General features: G+C 30.6%; 2 protein-coding genes across 2 annotated transcripts in view; one reads left to right on the top strand and one right to left on the bottom strand.

Moving 5' to 3' along the window:
- Positions 1–19264, top strand: part of LOC142325527 (insulin-degrading enzyme-like) — a 70937-nt gene that overhangs the window by 37755 nt on the left and 13918 nt on the right. The window contains 3 exon segments of the mRNA XM_075367394.1: positions 3673–3817; positions 14262–14372; positions 18335–18455. Coding sequence (XP_075223509.1) covers positions 3673–3817; positions 14262–14372; positions 18335–18455 — 377 coding nt within the window.
- Positions 16393–17342, bottom strand: LOC142325528 (uncharacterized). Its single transcript, XM_075367395.1, has one exon. It carries the CDS (start codon positions 17261–17263, stop codon positions 16523–16525), a length of 741 nt encoding a protein of 246 aa, XP_075223510.1. The 5' UTR covers positions 17264–17342; the 3' UTR covers positions 16393–16522.

Below are 19264 nucleotides of genomic sequence, written 5' to 3' on the forward strand. Positions count from 1 at the left end.
GGTGTTACAGTGGTGCACTCTTTTACACTGGGATGTTCATATTAATTATATATCAATTATTTATTATTTAATTAATATATTTTATAACATCAATAGATGAAGAAATTTGACTATATCTAAAATTGTTTATTTTGTGTGTGCTCAATTCGTGCTTCAATATGCAATAAGAGCAGTAAATAATATATGTCTGAATAAAATTTTTGTAATCCAAAAATATTTTAAAACTCTTTTGGATAGGCCTAGGCTTTGTTATAGTGCAGGGATTTATTTAATGAATTCAAGATCCTAACAATTAGACATTACGATATACAACCTTAAAGCATAAAAGTATTTGTAGAAGACAACATTTGTAAAAGAAATTCACCTGTATTTCTAGTAAGTTAATAAATTTCATCTCTAATCATTTCATTTATGGTATTCTTTAAAAAAATCATTAATGATATGATTAAATGGATTGTATCGAATAGCATCATTAAGAGACTCTTAAGTGCTTTTTTATCATTAGATATTGTTTACTGTGAATTATTACTAATAATACTGTATCGACTTGTGATGTATCTATCGGCTATTTTATTATATGTGCTATGTATTTTTATGAGCACATCTTTATTTTATTTTTATTATTAATTTTATTTTTTTATTTTTAACTTTTAATGCAAATTTTTATTCTAATTGTGTGTGTTTCTGTGTATTTATAAAGAGAAATAAAATTGAATTTAATTGGTTGACATTTAATTTATGGAAAGTGTTTGGTATGGTGTGTGATGAATGGTTACTGCATGTCTTACCATGTGTATGGAAGGTTGACAGTGTTTACAACTTAGTTGACCAGAATATTTTTAACAATTGCTTCTCAGTTCTGCCCCAAGATTCCACTAGTAAATGGCAATGAGTATACCTAATCCTTAAATAGAATAATGGGCCTTCTGCATCTGTGGACAACTATAAACAACAGACGTATAATGACATACAATCCCAGTCACTGAGTGTAGTACTAAGAATGTAGTGCAGTAGAAAAGAGAATAAATTTATAAAAATTAATTTTACTGTAATCTGCTTGTATATCTTATTCATGTCTTTATTCACATTTATGTGGAGGCATTCTCATTCTTTTGTTTCTTGTTGCATAAGAAACATGAGAAACACAGAAAAATTCTCAACAGAACAGATTTCTTAGATACTAAAACTTATTTTGTATATTCATTTCTTGAAACATAGTAACAGACAAACATCTACGAATGTTGTGTTGATAGCATAAGTTACAATGTAATACTTAATACAAATAAAATTGCTTAGTTAATTTTCAAGTTTCTTAATATTGAATTGAACTTGGGTAATGCAATTTGATTCATATATTATTTGTGTTGAAATTGACTGAAATTGACTGTGTTGAGTTGTCATTGTTGTTGTTTGTTATTCTTATTGACATTGTTATTATTGATTTGTGTTATTTTATTTTTATGGTCTTAAGACTAATGAATTCTAATTATTTAAACATTTCTAATTGTTAATCTCTCAGTATCTTGATGAAGCCACAAACACGTGATAATATGTATGAATTCATACTTTAATATTCAGTATTCTGTTATTGTAAAATAATAAGAATTAAGCTTATTATTTGAATCTTGAAGTCGAATTAGTGTCTTATTGATTGGCAGAGTTATGAAGTTTTGTTATACTTAACTATATTTCACATTTTTCAAAGATGTAAACCTATGGTGTTGACTGCTTTCTTAGACCTTCCACATGGTGGTCGTATTTTTGGCTTGACTAATATTCACTATTTGGGGGTTTTCCCTTAAGAGGCAGCATTTGCATTTTGTTGGGATGCGCCTCTGTATGGGATGGAATGACATCACAGCAGCCAGCCACATGGTGCATCATTACTGCTGCCACTGCGCCATAATTATTAATACAGTGCTTAGTGAAAGAGTTATCCTAGCTGTTGTTTTGTACTAGTGAGATTTTACTGTAGCGTATGAGATTGTGTTAATGTAGTATGTACCAGGTGACTCAATTTGTTGACTAGTATTTATTTTATGGTCTATTGTGATATTATAAAACTGTGATAACTTGAAGTATACATGCTGTGGTAAATAGCTCAATTAAGTCTATGCCAAATGAAATCATAAATCAAAAAATATAAACATCAAAACATATAATGTGTATGCATACTTGGGCAGTATATTATGCCCAGTGGTTTGTTTGCAACAGAGGATAGCTCTTTAAAAGTGAAGAGCGTATACAATATTCCATTCCTCAGAAATCATTTATATAAGTTGAAGCCTTCATTCATTGTTGTCTTTATTTTTATAAAAACAAAGTTTTTATTTTCTGAAATGAATTTATTCCAATTTACCGGGTCACATTTACAATAACAAAACAGTTATTCAATTCGTGCAAAATGAAGATGTTCTACACAGTATAAGCTTAAAGTGCTGATTGGCACGAAATAAAATCATACACTTGGAAGTAATGAGCTTTGGGTTTGTTCCAGAAAAAGATGACTAAACTAGACATGGAGACATGGAATGTGGTTCAAAATCATGGTTAGATTTTCACACTGTTTTTATTCATTTAGAATTCACTTGTCAAATTCTTTACACATGCGTTGATTGGAATTGTTATATGCGCAAGTTGTGGAAAGACAATTTACTCTAAATAATCAGTAGTTATTGGTGGACCTAATATGCACCTCAAAATTAACGAAACTTGTTTCACTAAGAGAAAGTATAATAGAGGAGTGAGAAGAGTATTGCCTTAACAATGGATGTTGGGTGTAGTTTGCTGTGAAACGAGATTTTCTTGTAGTAATGCCAGACAAATCTGCAGAAACTTTACCAATCATCTGATAATACATTGCACCTGGGACTACTGGTTTTGTCAGATAAATGTGCAGCATATAGTGCTCTTATATACACCAAATGGTGAATCATACATTTTGTTGACCCAAAAACCCAAGCCCCCATACTCACTGTATGAGGGCAAAGGCCAACAAAAACGAACAAGAAATGTTGGATTGTTGATAGATTCGTACTTGTTGAATATATGTGGCAACAACAGTGTCAAAATAAAGATTTATTTAAAAAATTCTTCATTGTACTGCACAGTTTGACAACTGAATGAATTACCTTCATATTGTATTCTATATTATTATTGTTCTGTATTATATAGGCCTATAATATTCTTAGTTCCTCTTTTATTTTTTTATATTTCTTTTATGTATGTGTATTTTTTTATATTATATGTTGATTATTGGTGTATATAGTGTGTTTATCTTTAAAGCTTAAATACTAATTTAAAAAATTAAAGTAAACAATAACATTATAATCAATCTAATACTAAATAATCTGGCATCACAGTCATGGCAGCCAGTTACTGTGGTATTGCCAGCAATATGAAACAGTGATATCACTCTAGTTTATTCAGAGGCATGTTTATACTATTCCTAACAAAATACATATGCTGCCACTTAATGGAAAAGATTATATAATTTTACTTAAATATGCTGTTTGGTTTAAGTATCTTTTACAGTGTTGAAAATGTTTGGTATATTCTATTAAAATGCAGTACCAAATTTACAAAATTTTTATTGCTGTTAAACAAATATTTTTGAATATTTTTTAAGTTTTCTAAAAATTTTTTTTTTTCTTTGTTTATATTGTTATTTAGCCCATTGGCATATTTGGATCCTTCTAGTTGCAACATGGCATATATGTTTGTTACACTTTTCAAAGATGCACTTACTGAATTTGCATATGCTGCTGAGTTAGCTGGTTTAAAATGGGAATTAAGCAGCACAAAGTATGGCATGGAGGTATGAATAATTGTAAATTACTATGAGTTATGAGTAGTTGTAATTTCATATATATTTAGGTAACATTGTTAACAAGTATCAAGCTTGTAAGTTAGCACTATCAGTGCTACATTTAAAAAAAATAATAAAATACTAATAAAACTGTTAGAGGAATTTTTGTAGAAATCATGTCAGTGTAGTTGTAATGTATATCATGGCAATTCCAATGGTTTTATTAATGTATAAAAAGGTTGTGTGTAGTTAGTCATTCAATAAGGATAAGCCTGTTACTGATATTCAATCTAGCTTGTTTTTATTTATGCCAAAAATGTTATGATGAGCAAAATTATAAAGAATGGGTTAAAAGTGAGGTTCAGAGTGAAGAAAGTGATCAAAGGAAAAATATATATTTGTGCTACAAAAACAGTGAAGTACATGTTATTTTTAGTGGGAAGTTTTGCATCCTTATCTATTCCATATTCAGACCAAGTGACTGATGACATTTTTTAGAGAGAAGGCAGGAGATTTCTGTGTAAGTGGAACTCAGAAAGTCATTCCTAGGCTGGTCAAATCCATTTAGATTCATTGTGACCAAATTGAAAAATAAATATAGCTATGTTCTAAAGGCATAGCTTTTGACAATGCTTGAAGGCACTGGGGCACCCCCAGCCCGAAAGCTTGAGCTCACTTGCTCACCCCCAGTGAGCTCAAAGGCACCCTTCGAGCTCACTGGGACTGGAGTCCCTGTGCTTCATCACCGCCACCCATTCTCACAAGCATGGATGAACAGCGGCTCTGCAAGGAGATTGTCAATCACCCCTTTGCTCTCAAGCTATTGAATTCTTCACAGAATGCCTCTCAGGTCCTCTAGTCTTTGCACCATTCACTTATTTTGAAGTCTTAACAGAACACCTCTCAGGTCCTACAGCAATGACAGAATTATTTCAATCATGATTGAGGATCTAGAATCCTTCGAAAGTATTTTCATGAAACATTAATGTAAGATAAGATCTCAATATTTTTTACTAGGTGATTTTAATAGAATTTAATATATACACACACACGAGGTGTGTGAGAAAAGTAATGAGATTGGTAGCGATCTGGCAATGCTGTGTCTACCAGTCTGTGCTAGATCGGTTTATTCATCCCTTACACATGCTCAGTATGAGTTTCAACTCCATTCAGCCAACAAATTATTTTTGTCAGTGAAGTTGTGTTTTTGTTGTGTTAATGAAATTGGAGCATCAGAATTTAGAGCAATGTTGTGCAATCAAATTTTGTGTTAAACTTGGGGAATCCGCAAGTGTGGCCTTTGAAAAAAAGTTGAAATAGGCCTATGGGGAACATTGCTTATCAAGAGCACAAGTTTTCCACTGGCACAAATCATTTTTGGAAGGCAGAGATCACGTTGAAGATCAGTCTCGCTCAGGGAGACCTTCGACTTGTGTGAGGATTCTTATGAGATCAGACCGTTGGTTAACAATAAGGTTGATGTGTGAATGGTTAAATTTAAACACTTTCACTGTACATCAAATTTGGACATGCGAAAGGTTTGTGCGAAATTGGTGCCAAAAAACCTCACAACGGAGCAGAAGGACAATCGAAGAAACGTGTGCATCGATCTTCTTGAGAGGATTGACAATGACCAAGAATTCTTCAATCGTGTGATCACAGGTGATGAATCCTGGATATTTGAGTACGATCCTGAAACAGCGGCAAAGCGAAGAGTGGCACACTGCGTCATCTCTTCGACTGAAAAAATGTCAAATGAGCAAATCAAAGATCAAAATTACGCTATTTCTCTACATAGTCACCACTCCAATTTAGACATTTGTCGTAGCGTGGTACCAACTTTCCAATATCCTTGTCGTAGAATGAAGCCGCCTGTGTTTTCAGCCATGTTTTCTACGCTGGTCTGCAGCTCGATGTCTGCGCCAATATGTTGTCCTCCTAGCCAGCGTTTCATATGAGCAAAGAGGTGAAAATTGGATAGAGCAAAGTCCTGGCTGTATGGTGGGTGATCAAACACTTCCCAATGAAAATGCTGCAGGAGCTTCTTTGTTACAGCTGCAGTATGCAGCCGAGCAATGTCATGGAGAAAGACAATGCCTGATGACAACAGTCCTCTCTGCTTATTCTGAATTGCCCTTCGTAGATGTAGCAGTCACGCAGTATGAGGCTGCAGTGATGGTAGGTGCCACGTTCATGAATTCCACCAAGAGAACTCCATTCTGGTCCCAGAACACATTAGCCATGTACTTTCTGTTTGAGAGAAGGTTCGCTTGAAATTCTTTGATTTACTGGGAGAATGAGAATGCATCCACTGTTTGGATTGTTTTTGTTTCTTCAGTTTCAAAATGGACCCATGTCTCGTCCCCTGTTACAATTTTGTTCAAAAAATCTTCTCCTTCATTGTGGTAGTGCTGGAGAAACGTTAGGGAAGCGTCTATTCTCATTGTTTTATGATGGTCGGACAGCATCTTGGGAACCCATCTCACACACAGTTTGCGGTACTGAAGTCTCTTACTCACAATGGTGTAGAGAGCTGACCTTGAAATTTCAGGAAATGAATCGCTCAATTGTGAACTGACGATTTTCTCATCCACTCGCTCATAGAGATCATCGGTTGACACTCGCTTCCTTCCCTGACCGCGTGCATCATGAACATCTGTACGTCCTGCTTTAAAGTTCCTGCACCATTGTTGCACTTTGCTGTCACTCATTGAAGTTTCACCGTACACATTACTTATTTGTCTATGAATTTCAGCTGCATTACACCCCTCAACCTGAAGAAATCGAATTACCACCGCATGCACTTCACACTTGGCTAGACATGTTTACGTGCTAGCTGCGTGTTCAGAACTAAACATAACACAGCATGATTGAAGGCCATACTAGTGACGCTGTGCAACTTATATGCACAAAGGTTCATCAGATTTTTGTGCAGGTTTTTATTTTGCGACCGATCGGACCTAGAAAAAAAAACACACAACTGTTATATTTCTTTCTCTCTCTTTCTGTGTGTGTGTGCTTTTTTAAAAGCAATACTCTGTACCAATACAAATCAATTTATATTTAATTGATCAACCCACGTACAGAACAATTGAAATAGGATGGCATATTATTTCATTACATAACAGAAGCGCTTTTGCAAATTTGAATTTGAATTTCATCATCACCTGCATACATTATATATATCATACTTTAAAAATCATACAAAAATTTAAAACCTTTTATTTAAATTAAAAATTTTTAATTATAAACCCAAAGAGATAAAAACATAAGATATAAAAATTTTAAAAATATAAAAAAATTGTTTAAAATTAAGATCAATTAATTAAAATTAACTAAAATGGAAAAATGTAATTAAAACAAAATATAAAAATTAAATAATTAAAAATTAAAACTTTTAAAATAAAAAACAAACTTAAAGTATAGCAAAGTCATGTGCTAGCCATTTCACTGATTTTACTTTACTAACCATGTTGAAAAATCAACTATTCAACACTATTATATAAACAGGTAATGGCACTATCCTACTGCAGCCTTTATGATACAGTCATCCTTGTTTTCTGCCTGAAGGTTGATAATAATAAATTTATTCTTATGTTTATGTATATAATAGCATTCTTAAATGTCAAAACCCTTATTCCTATCCAATTCACATTTTTTTAAATTTCTAATATTTTTAAGTTTGAATATCTGATAGTGTGTTTATTTTTAATCAAATGATTAACTTCTAAAATGTTCCATGAATCTGGTTTTAAAGGATCTAGTGGTCTTACCAATATAAATATGGTCACAATCATTACATATGATGTTATTTATTAAATGAAATTAATCAATTAATTTAAATTGGTGTTATTTATAATTTTCATTTTTCCCATTTATTATAAATATTATCTACTAATCTACTATTATAGCCATTATATATAGCAATCTGTTTATAATAATTCTTTAATTCACTTTTATTTAATGTTATTTTTTGTACAATTAATTATTCTATTTACCATATTTGTATAAGTACTAATCTTATGTGACCATGGATGATTTGAAGCTGTATGTATAGTGGTTTTGTTAGATGTTGGCTTTCCTATATACTGAAATTATACATTGATTGTTTTTACTAAATTCAATATTAAGACCTAAATTTATTTTTCTATTGTTATCAATTTCAAACATAAATTTCACATCACTAGAGTATGAGATCAATTTATTCAAGATTATTAAACGTTTGTCATTTATCACTGGATTGATGATGATCAATCCAGATGATGATGATGATGATTGGATGATCACAATATAAACTTATCTAGTCCACATTAAAATATCATGTGTATGTGTTATCCCCTAACCTATTTTACCTTCAAACTCCTGTAAATAAATCTCAGACAATAGGGATGACAACAGAAAACCCATTGGTAGCGTACTTTCTTGGGTGTAATATTTATAAAAACTAAACTAATTTTGTTTGCATATGTTCCTTATAATAATTTAATAAACTTATATAAATTTAATGAAACAATATATTAAGATATAAATGACCCTACTAAACATTTTTTTAGGATTACTAAAATTTAATAATAGAATTTCGTTAAATTTTTAATTATAAAAATAATTTAATTTAGATTGTACCCTTTGAACTGAGTGCACCTATATATTTACTGGTTAACTAAAGTTACACAAACAGGGTATGCCTATGCGTCCTTTAATTAATTTTAAAACTGCTCCTTCTTATATTATATCTAAAATAATAGATTATTTTATCTCAGAAGGAAAATAAAGTTAGAGAATAAATATAATATAAAAATTGGATAAAAGTTGGTTAAACTAAAGGTCTTAAATGTAAATTATGAAACTAGGAGGGTAAGTTATGATATCTGCAATATGTATCCTAGCATACCTAGAAGTAACTATTAATATATTAAAGAAAAAATTAGTAGAAAATCATGAAGATCCCTTATTTATTGAAAACATCATTGTTATTACAAGGAACTTATGCAAACAAAATTACTTTAGTTTTACTAAAATATAATGGTATATCATATAATGGTTATGATAGTAGGTTGGTAGATAATATTTATAATAAAAAAATGGTGAAAATTAAAATTAAAAATAACAAATTTAATACCAATAAATAACTCATAAAAAATGGATATGTATGTATATTTAAAATATGTCTATATTGAAAGTAGTCAAACACATTACAATATTTTATGATAAGTTAAAACCTGCATACCAGATGTATACAATTTGAGTGGTATTTATAAAATCATACGTAATGATTGTTGACCATATTTATATTGGTAAGGGTTTTGACATTTTAGAAAGGTAAACATAAGAATAAATTTAATATGATCAACCTTCAGACAGAATATGAGGATGACTGTATTATAAAGGCTGCAGTTTGATAGTACCATATCTGTTTAGGTAGTAGTGTTTAGTAAAATTAGTGAAATGGCTAGCACATGATTTTTCCTTGCTTAAGTTTCTGCTTTTAATTTAAAAATTTTAATTTTGACTTCCTTAATTTTAATTGATTTTTATATTTTACGATTTTATCTCTTGTTGGGTGTATAACTTTTACATATTTTTATTTAAATAAAAGGTTTTAAATTTTTATGATTTTTAAAATATGATAAATTAAATTTAATTTAAAAATTACAAAATTTTTTAAAAAAAATATATTAATTATAAGTGAATGGGCAGTATGTTGTCATGGATTGTATGCAGCTGATGATGCAATTAAAATTTGCAAAAGCGCTTCTGTTATGTAATGAAATAAGGTAAAGTCATCCTATTTCAATTTTTCTGTACTTAGGGTTGAACTATTAATATATATATATATATATATATTACACACCAGTTTGTATAATCTATCAATCGCTTCCTCACCTGCACTGCGCAGTAATTCTACAGGTATTCCATCTATTCCAGGAGCCTTTCTGCCATTTAAATCTTTTAATGCTCTCTTAAATTCAGATTTAGTATTGTTTCTCCCATTTCATCCTCCTCAAATTCCTCTTCTTTTTCCTCCGTATAATTCAATATATTCCACCCATCTATCGACTTTACCTTTCGTATTATATATTGGTGTACCATCTTTGTTTAACACATTATTAGATTTTAATTTATGTACCCCAAAATTTTCTTTAACTTTCCTGTATGCTCCGTCTATTTTACCAATGTTCATTTCTCTTTCCACTTCTGAACACTTTTCTTTAATCCACTCTTCTTTCGGCAGTTTGCACTTCCTGTTTACAGCATTTCTTAATTGCCGATAGTTCCTTTTACTTTCTTCATCACTAGCATTCTTATATTTTCTACGTTCATCAATCAGCTGCAATATGTCATCTGAAACCCAAGGTTTTCTACCAGTTCTCTTTATTCCCCCTAAGTTCGCTTCTGCTGATTTAAGAATTTCCTTTTTAACATTCTCCCATTCTATTTCTACATATTCTACCCTATCTTTTTTACTCAGACCTCTTGCGATGTCCTCAAAAATCTTCTTTACCTCCTCTTCCTCAAGCTTCTCTAAATTCCACAGATTCATCTGACACCTTTTTCTTCAGGTTTTTAAACCCCAATCTACATTTCATTATCACCAAATTATGGTCGCTATCAATGTCTGCTCTAGGGTAAGTTTTGCAGTCAACGAGTTGATGATATAATCTATCTGATATCTTGCAGTATCGCCTGGCTTTTTCAAAGTGTATATTCTTCTATTATGATTTTTAAATTGGGTGTTGGCAATTACTAAATTATACTTTGTGCAAAACTCTATAAGTCGGTCCCCTCTTTCATTCCTTTTGCCCAGCCCGTATTCACCCACTATATTTCCTTCCTTACCTTTTCCAATGCTTGCATTCCAATCTCCAACTATTATTAAATTTTCATCTCCTTTTACGTATTTAATTGCTTCATCAATCTCTTCGTATACACACTCTACCTCATCATCATCATGGGTGCTTGTAGGCATATAGACGTTAACAATCGTTGTCGGTTTAGGTTTTGATTTTATCCTTATTACAATGATTCTATCACTATGCGTTTTGAAATAATCTACTCTCTTCCCTATCTTCTTGTTCATTATGAAACCTACTCCTGCCTGCCCATTATTTGAAGCTAAGTTAATTATTCTAAAATCACCTGACCAAAAGTCGCCTTCCTCGTCCCACCGAACCTCACTAATTTCTACTACATCCACATTTATCCTATCCATTTCCCTTTTTAAATTTTCTAGCCTACCAACCTTTTTTAAACTTCTAACATTCCACGCTCTGACTTGTAGAATGTTATTTTTTAATTTTCTGGTGACCCCTTCCTTAGTAGTCCCCAACCGGAGATCCGAACGGGGGACTAGTTTACCTCTGGGATATTTTACCAAGGAAGGCGGCTCCATCATTGCTATATGAAAATGCAGAGCCACATTTTCTTGGAAAAAAGCAGCTGTAGTTTTCCATTGCTTTCAGCTGCCCAGTACTCAGAGGACTGATTGATGTTGATATGGCCGTTTAAGTCATTCTGACTCACGCCCGTAACAACTACTGAAAGATCTGCTGCCCTCTTTCAGGAATCATTCGATCAAAGCATTAGCAACAATTATTTTCCTATGAAATAAGATATGGTTCTTTCATATGGTTTGCACAAGCCATATGAAGTTCCTACATCTTTGTTACTTTTAAAATTCTCATTACTTTTTTTATCGGACCTTGTATATATGTATGTACTTTATTGCTAGTGGTAGTTCTTCTTATCTAGTACAGTATCACATCAGTATAACAAAAATATCCAGTTTTAAGTAATAGTTTTAACTAATGTTTTCAAAATTTTTGTTTAGCTAGCCATATACAACCATGTTAAAAATCTCATTTGGTACTTATGTATTAACGCCACCGCAGCTACAGCTGCTGTTTAGGTTATGTTGACTCTGTGTACTGACAAATCGTATGTATTTCAAAATAACCTAACTAAATATAACCTATGCTCGCTAAGCTCTTATAATTAACATTAAATATGCATAATATATACAACTTATATTAATAATATAACCTTAATGTTATAACACCGAAATCCAATTAATGTTAATCCACCGGAATCCGATTGACTACTTTGTTTTTAAATAAAGCGCTGTAGCTGCGGTGGCATTAATATGTAAGAGGTTAGCGAGCGTAGGTTATATTTAGTTAGGTTATTTTGATAACCTAAACAACAGCTGTAGCTGCTGTGGCGTTAATATGTAAGTACCTCTCATTTTAACAAATGAATCAAACAAAAAAAATTTGGTATAACGAAACAGATTTTTGGAAGTAAATAATTTTTTCTTTCTTAAAAAAATTATCTCTGAATTATGGAATGCTATAATGTGAATGAGTTAATTGGAAGCAGATTGTGTCATTGGTTTATCTCCTGGCCCTACAACAAGTTTAGAACTGTGAAGTTAATGTACAGTTTGATTAGTTGATCAAAATCTTACATCACACTGGCTTGCAGCTATGAGTTATTTTGTTGTGTATCGTTGTGTTGTTTTAATGTACAGTATTGTTGTTTTGGGTATCTGTGTTGCGGTTTTCAAAACTGTGAAACTGCTTTTGATGAAAATAAAGTAAATTTAAAGTAAAGTAAAAATTTACTTTAATTGTAATTAGAATTCAGTTTAAATTAAAGATGGAGTCTACTGTCAAAGAAAAATTAGAAAAGAATGTTGATTCAGATAGGAAAAAATTTAGTAAAAGATTTCAGAATAGCCCCTACGTCTATTTTATCAGCAATATTAAAAGACCGCAAAAAATAGAAGACTGATCTTCTAACATGGCCTTAGCTCCTGAAAGAAAAACATGCGTAAAAAATTAGGCGTTACATGATTTGTACAAAGCTGTTTACATGTGAGTTGATGAGGTTAGTTTCAAAACGTGGCCATAAATGGAAACATAATCTATGAAAAAGCTTAAAATTTGCAAAACTGTTTTGGTTATGATGAATTTCAAGCCAGTGTGGGATGGCTGAATTGATTTCAAGATAGATTTGGGATTGCTTGCAAAGTGGTTTTTATTGAGGAAATGGCCATTCCTGTGTTCAATGTAAACAAATGGAGAAGTGGAATAATAAAAGAAATCATAAAGCTATATAATCCAAAGAATGTTATTAATGCAGATGAAGTGGGTATATTTTTTCAGTTGCTTCCATCCACATCATTCAGTTTAACAGTCAAAGGAGAAATGTAAAGGAGGGAAAAGTCTTAAGCAATGTATCACAGCATTTTTCTGCTGCAATACTTATCAGCAATGAGAAACCGTTAGTAATTAGTAGTCTTTGAAAATCTGCTGCTTTAAATTCAGTCACTACCATGAAATTATTTTCCCAGTAAATGTGCTTTGATGACCAGTACAAATCAAAATTAGATCCAATTTCAAATGAAAAAATAAACATCAAACATGCTTGCAAAATTGATTTCAGATTCTTTGTTGTTGGCAAAAGAATCAACCATTAAAGAAATGTTAGATAAAATCAAAACTATTTGACTACACCTAAGCAGCCTCGATGAACCTTGACTTCTAAGGCAATAGCACTGAAAATGAAGGGAGGGCCTTGTGGTATTCAGCAGTGAATTCTTCAGCTCTTATTCCAAAATCAGTGACATTCCAGGATTGCGAGTGAAATGAGCGACAAAGAAATTGTGGAGAATGTAAGGCGGCTTTTTCTGCTTCATCTGTTTCAACAGTAGCTTGTGATTCAAACAAATGATGTAAACAAATGTCTAGCAAATATTCATCATATCTCACTATGTTACCAGACGTTCTGAAACATATTTTTCAAAATGTTAATTCCATTCAAAATTTAATTTAAAATGGTGCAACTAAATAAAAAGGCATTGCAGTCAAAAATGACAAAATTTTTTAAAGTGGGCAATAAAATTTTACTGTTTTGGCCTGTTGATAAATTTTATAAAATTTCCTATAACAAAATTTCAGTTTAACAAAAGGATCGTAGTAGTGGTCCTGATGATTTTGTTGTAACTGAATTCAACCGTATTTGTAATTATCATCCATTTGTTTCCAACATTTCTTGCCAGAATGAAAAGTTTTAAAAAATTCATTGCTCTCATGCAGTATGATATAAAATATCTGAGAGGTATGATTGATTTACCTTACAGTTGGTACAGCCAGTCAGCCATTATGCAGAAGTAAAGATGTCGCTTGTAACGATTAATCTTAACTGTATGTTGGTAGCTGTATATTGTTCTGCAACAGCATATTTCTTCATCACTTCATCTTGTAAGCTTTGCATGAGGTGTTTTTTTTTTTTTTTATTATTAGTTAGCAAACCAGATCTTAATTCAATGTATGTTTTTTCTTTCAAATTAAAAAAGAAAATTATAATAGTTGTATTTTATGTTATGTAATTTTTTATGGAATGTCAATTTTTATATTTTTTTTCATACGAATATAACTGTTTTATATTTTAGCTTGGTGTTGGAGGATACAATGATAAGCAGCATGTTCTTTTGGATAAAATAATAGAAAAAATGACCAGCTTTAAAATAGATTCTAAGAGATTTGCAATTCTTAAAGAAAATGTAAGTAAATAGAAGAAAACTTATTTGTATCTATTTTGTATCATTTGTAAGTTTGGTTTGGTATTTACATTTTTTTTTTTTTTTTTGTTTAATTAAGAGTTGTCATATTACCATATTTTTATTTTGAGATTACACTGCTTCACAATAAGTACAAGCTTATTTATGGCTATGTATTTTGTACCCTTTACAGACTTTTTCATTGTCATTGACTACCATTGATCAGAATTGTACTGTTAAAAAAAGTTAACTGTATTCAGACTTTTTAAAATTAATTGGATTTGTTGTGTAATAATTTAATTGTATTATTTATGAAGCATATCCAAAAAGTAATAGTTTCCTTCTACCACTGCCACAGTACTGCGATCACAGTTCTGATCATCTCACACTCATTTGTTGATTTTTGCATCTTTTAATGCAAAAATGTGAAACAAGCTGTCCATCAGAAAATTAAAGTTTATGGTGAAAATTGTATGAGAAATGAAATAAGAAAGTGGGTGCAGAATTTAATGAGGACGCAGTTATATGTGCATGACAAGCAAAGGAGTGGGTTTCACTCTTTCATGAATACAGGTTTAGTTACACGAGTGGATGAACAATGTTAAAAATCAACAGTTTAAAATCTCTTTATATAGATTTTCATGAAATTTCACATTTTTACATGAATCACAAATTCTGCTCTTGAAGGGTGCTGAAAATGTTGACATGGGTTCAGAAAACCAAGTGATAAAGACTTTGCTCAGTCTTATCAGATTTGAAAATTACAATTTTTTGAGGCAAATAGCAACTGGTGACAAGACTTGTGAAACAGTGTAGAAATGGGTGCCACACATCATCTCTGTAAAAGATATTGTGTTCAAACCATCACTTCAATATGAAAAATCATGTACAATATTTTCTTTGATGAGAAAGGGGTTTTGTTAGTGTCTCTTGCTGAGAGATGAGCCTATAAAAATTCTTTGCTTTATCGTGTTACTCTAAAAAAAAAAACTGCATCATCGATTACAAAACAAGAGGAGAGACATACTTACTCATGGGGTTGTATTGCTTCATAACAATGCTTGTGTGCTGATGACTCCACTTGCTTCTCCATTTCATGCATTCCCTTATTGAACAGAGTTACGATGACGATGTCAACATGAAAAATGCTATATAGAAATAAGTGGTTATCTTCACTGGCAGTATTGTTCTTTGAGGAAGGAATGAAAAACATAAAGAATTAAAAATGCCCTAATAGTGGTGGAAATAACGTAGAAAAGTAGTTAAAACTATGCTCTTCCATGTAATAAAACTATTCTGTTAAAAGGTGTGTATTTTTTAATAATGCTGTAATTACTTTCAGTATATATCTCGAGGAAATCAATAGCATTATAAAACAAGTTTATCTCTTAGCTATTAAGATACCTTATATAAAAACTACTCATTTTTTCATCATCACAGGTGCAAGTTATTGAATATAAAGTAGGAGGATATAAAAGCCTTTAATAAATATTTTATTTACGGAGAAATTTAATATTTTGACAGTTCACACATCATTTTACTGACAGAATTTTTAGTACTAGATCCAATTAACCATAAATGCAACAATAAAAAAATTGCATTTTTGCAACAATAAATGCATTTGAAATTTCGTCATCAGTAAATCCTTATTTTATAAGATTTTACATTTAATACCTTGCACCTATGAGTGATGAATAAATGAGTGAGTGAGCGAGTGAGTGGTGGTTTTTATAATATTTAGTTTAACATTAAAATGAAAAATTTTGGAGCAAGAAACTCCTTTTTTTTATTTTTTTAGAAAAAGTGAATTATATGATTTATATTCCTAGAAATTAATTTTCCCTACTCTGCACATTTTAATTATTCTAACTATTCAATAAAAAATGAAAGTAAAGGAAGCTAGTTGCCAATATATTGGCACTGGTTTGTGCAAAATAAAAATGTTTTAACACAAATAATACTTACAATTATAGCATAGTATAAGCGTTTGATATAAGTGTCAGATAGGTTTATAAAAGGCAGATCTTAAATATTTTAATATTTTCATTAAAATAATTTATTATACTAAAACACTTGTGAATCTAGTATTTTATAAAAGTAAAATCTACATTAAAAATCAAAATTTTTACTTACTTACATGATGTTTTTGTATTTTAAACAGATAAAAATTCATCACATATATAATGGTTTTCCGATACAATATTTATAGCATGTAGAAGTGTATTTTTTAAATTAAATACGACTGTTGTATTTAAATGTTGTATTAGCCACGTGTCTAATTTATCAGCAAGAAAGTTTAGTACACCCATATTTTCTATCTTTGCACTATCGTGATTTGAATCCAGCACTAATGTAACTTGTTCTAATTGTGGACTGCAAGTTGTTTGATTTGTTCCGATATTGTAACTGTTAATTATAGGCATTTGAAAACTGAGCCAGTATGTCATCGGTCCACTGTATATTCTTCCGTGCGAATGATATTTACCATAATATGCTTCGTAAAGGTAGTTCACTTTGTCAGTATGTAGTAGTATACAATCGCCACATATAATCATTTCATGTTGTTTTTTACCTGGACTCTTTGGTAAAATAAGTCGTCTTAATTGACCATTTTCATTAATTAATTCTAATATGAAGTTGTGGAATCTACCATTATATGCTCGAAATTGTACAGTTGCATTGTTATTTTTCAACGTATGATCATATGTTTGTTTTAAATCTGGTAAAGTGTATATATCATCAGAAACAATCTTAAATGCTTCTTGAAAAAGATCTCTAGTTACAAATTTTAAACGATTGATATCACTTGTAACTCCCCAATCGGCTACTCTCATGCCACTTGAAAATTGAGCACTAATAAAAAATAACACTGTTAATATTTGTATTTTTATCATTTTGATGTTAAAAGTTAACAGCTAAATGAATGAAACTTGTAAACCAAATTAACCAAAGCTAGATTACTTAGAAATAAAGAATTTGATAATAATAGTGACGTTATATTACATTTACATTTTATTTTAGATTAACTTTTATCTTTCTATAAAAATAGAACACTGATAATATTTGACACAAAATGTAGCTGACCTTTTGATCTTTCACAGTTTAAAGTGTATTTCCCCCTAATAATATGACTTGTTAGTAATATTAATAATTATTTTGCTTTTATAAGATAATAAAGGAAATTCAGATTTTTATTAATAAATTGCCTAGAAATAATGTGGTAATTTTTTTTTTGTCATGCAGAAATAAAGGAATACAAAATGATTTCTTTAGGTGTGCTTTATAAAAGAACATTAAATTTTATGTAAATGAAATTTGTACCATGAATTTATTTTAATCCAGAATGAATTTCTTTAATACATCTACTTCTATGTTCATTAATAAATGAAAACAGCACAGAGTGAAACTACATTCATTGTTTTAACTCTTGTGAACTATTGGAATCAATTAATAAACATGGCTTCAGACACTGGCATTATATCATTAACTTTTAAACCCTTTAAATTTTCAGGATCCCATTCCCTGACAATGAAGAGGTTACAGAAACTGTAGAATCACTAGATTTTTTTAATTTTATTTCTAACAAGCAAAAAATATGAGATTTAAATTAAAATTAGCAATAACTATATCATTTCAGGGAAGGGGAAAGGAAACTTCCACACACATTAAAAATCATGGGATAGAACACAGTGCAAAATATATACATATATATGCATATTTATAAAACTCATATGTAAAATATTATCCATTTTCTTACTCGCCCTTTTTTTCATCTCAGTAAATTTTTCACATTACATGGGTCAATATTGAAGTGTGAGTGAGGGTTCACGACCTTCATTTCCGTTCCTAATTTTTACCAATTTTCATAATTGGTAAATTATAAAAATATATTTTTTATCCAACATATGTAATGGATAAAAAACATTTGTTTGTGTTTTTTGTTTAAAAATTTATTCTTTTTTCAGTATATTCGTGGGTTGAAAAATTTTGAAGCTGAACAGCCTTACCAACATGCTGTTTATTATCTTGCAGTTTTACTGTCTGAACATGCTTGGACGAAAGAACAGCTTCTTGCTGCTACAGCTGGTAAGCTAATCTCATTTGTATAATTAAAAAGAATAATGAACCTAAAACAAATTTCTTTTTATTTTATTATAATTTGAGTTTGTGTGAAATTTCTCTTGAGTAGTTTATCATCTTAAATATTGTTAGTAGAAGTTTAGCTTCTCAGTTGGCGCAGTTAACCAGATTAGTCCATTAGATATGAATTTCTTATAATGTAATAAAAATTGATCTTATAAACTTAATGATTGAATTTAGTCAGCATATTAAATAAATTCAGACTAAAATTTAAATTATATATCCTTAACCTGAAGTATTTTATTGAGACATACTACTCTCTTGATAATGCTTTTGACATATTACTTACTAAAAAGCATAATCAACAATAAAGGACAAAGATTAAAATATAAATACAGTGAAACCTCCAAATACTGAATGTTATTGTAGCAAACGTTACTGCTGTTTATAGGTATCTGTAGTTAAGAGGAAAATTGTATTACAGTTATAGTTATGACAAAACTATAGGTAATTTATATCTACTTGATCATTACAGTTCATCTGCAAATGAGATTTACAAGATTATATTTGCATAATTTCATTTACATTCTTATCAGATCCTTTATAATTCAGGGTGTCCCATATAAAACCCAACCTATCAATCACTCATCCATGAAATTTCAAGTCAAGCTTACTCCCCTACTCATTACTGAAATGGACTCATCCAACATCTGAACATCGTGGCGACGCAGTAGAACACTACCGATAGTAACAACAATGCAATCATAACGTTCAGTATATTGCTAGAGACAAGATGTTTTCGTTAGATGAACGTG

Source organism: Lycorma delicatula, chromosome 5 (genome assembly GCF_047948215.1).
Source record: "Lycorma delicatula isolate Av1 chromosome 5, ASM4794821v1, whole genome shotgun sequence".
Lineage (NCBI taxonomy): Eukaryota > Metazoa > Arthropoda > Insecta > Hemiptera > Fulgoridae > Lycorma > Lycorma delicatula.

Coding starts and splice junctions, on each gene's coding strand:
- LOC142325528 (XM_075367395.1), bottom strand. CDS start 17,263: ATGATAAAAATACAAATATTAACAGTGTTATTTTTTATTAGTGCTCAA.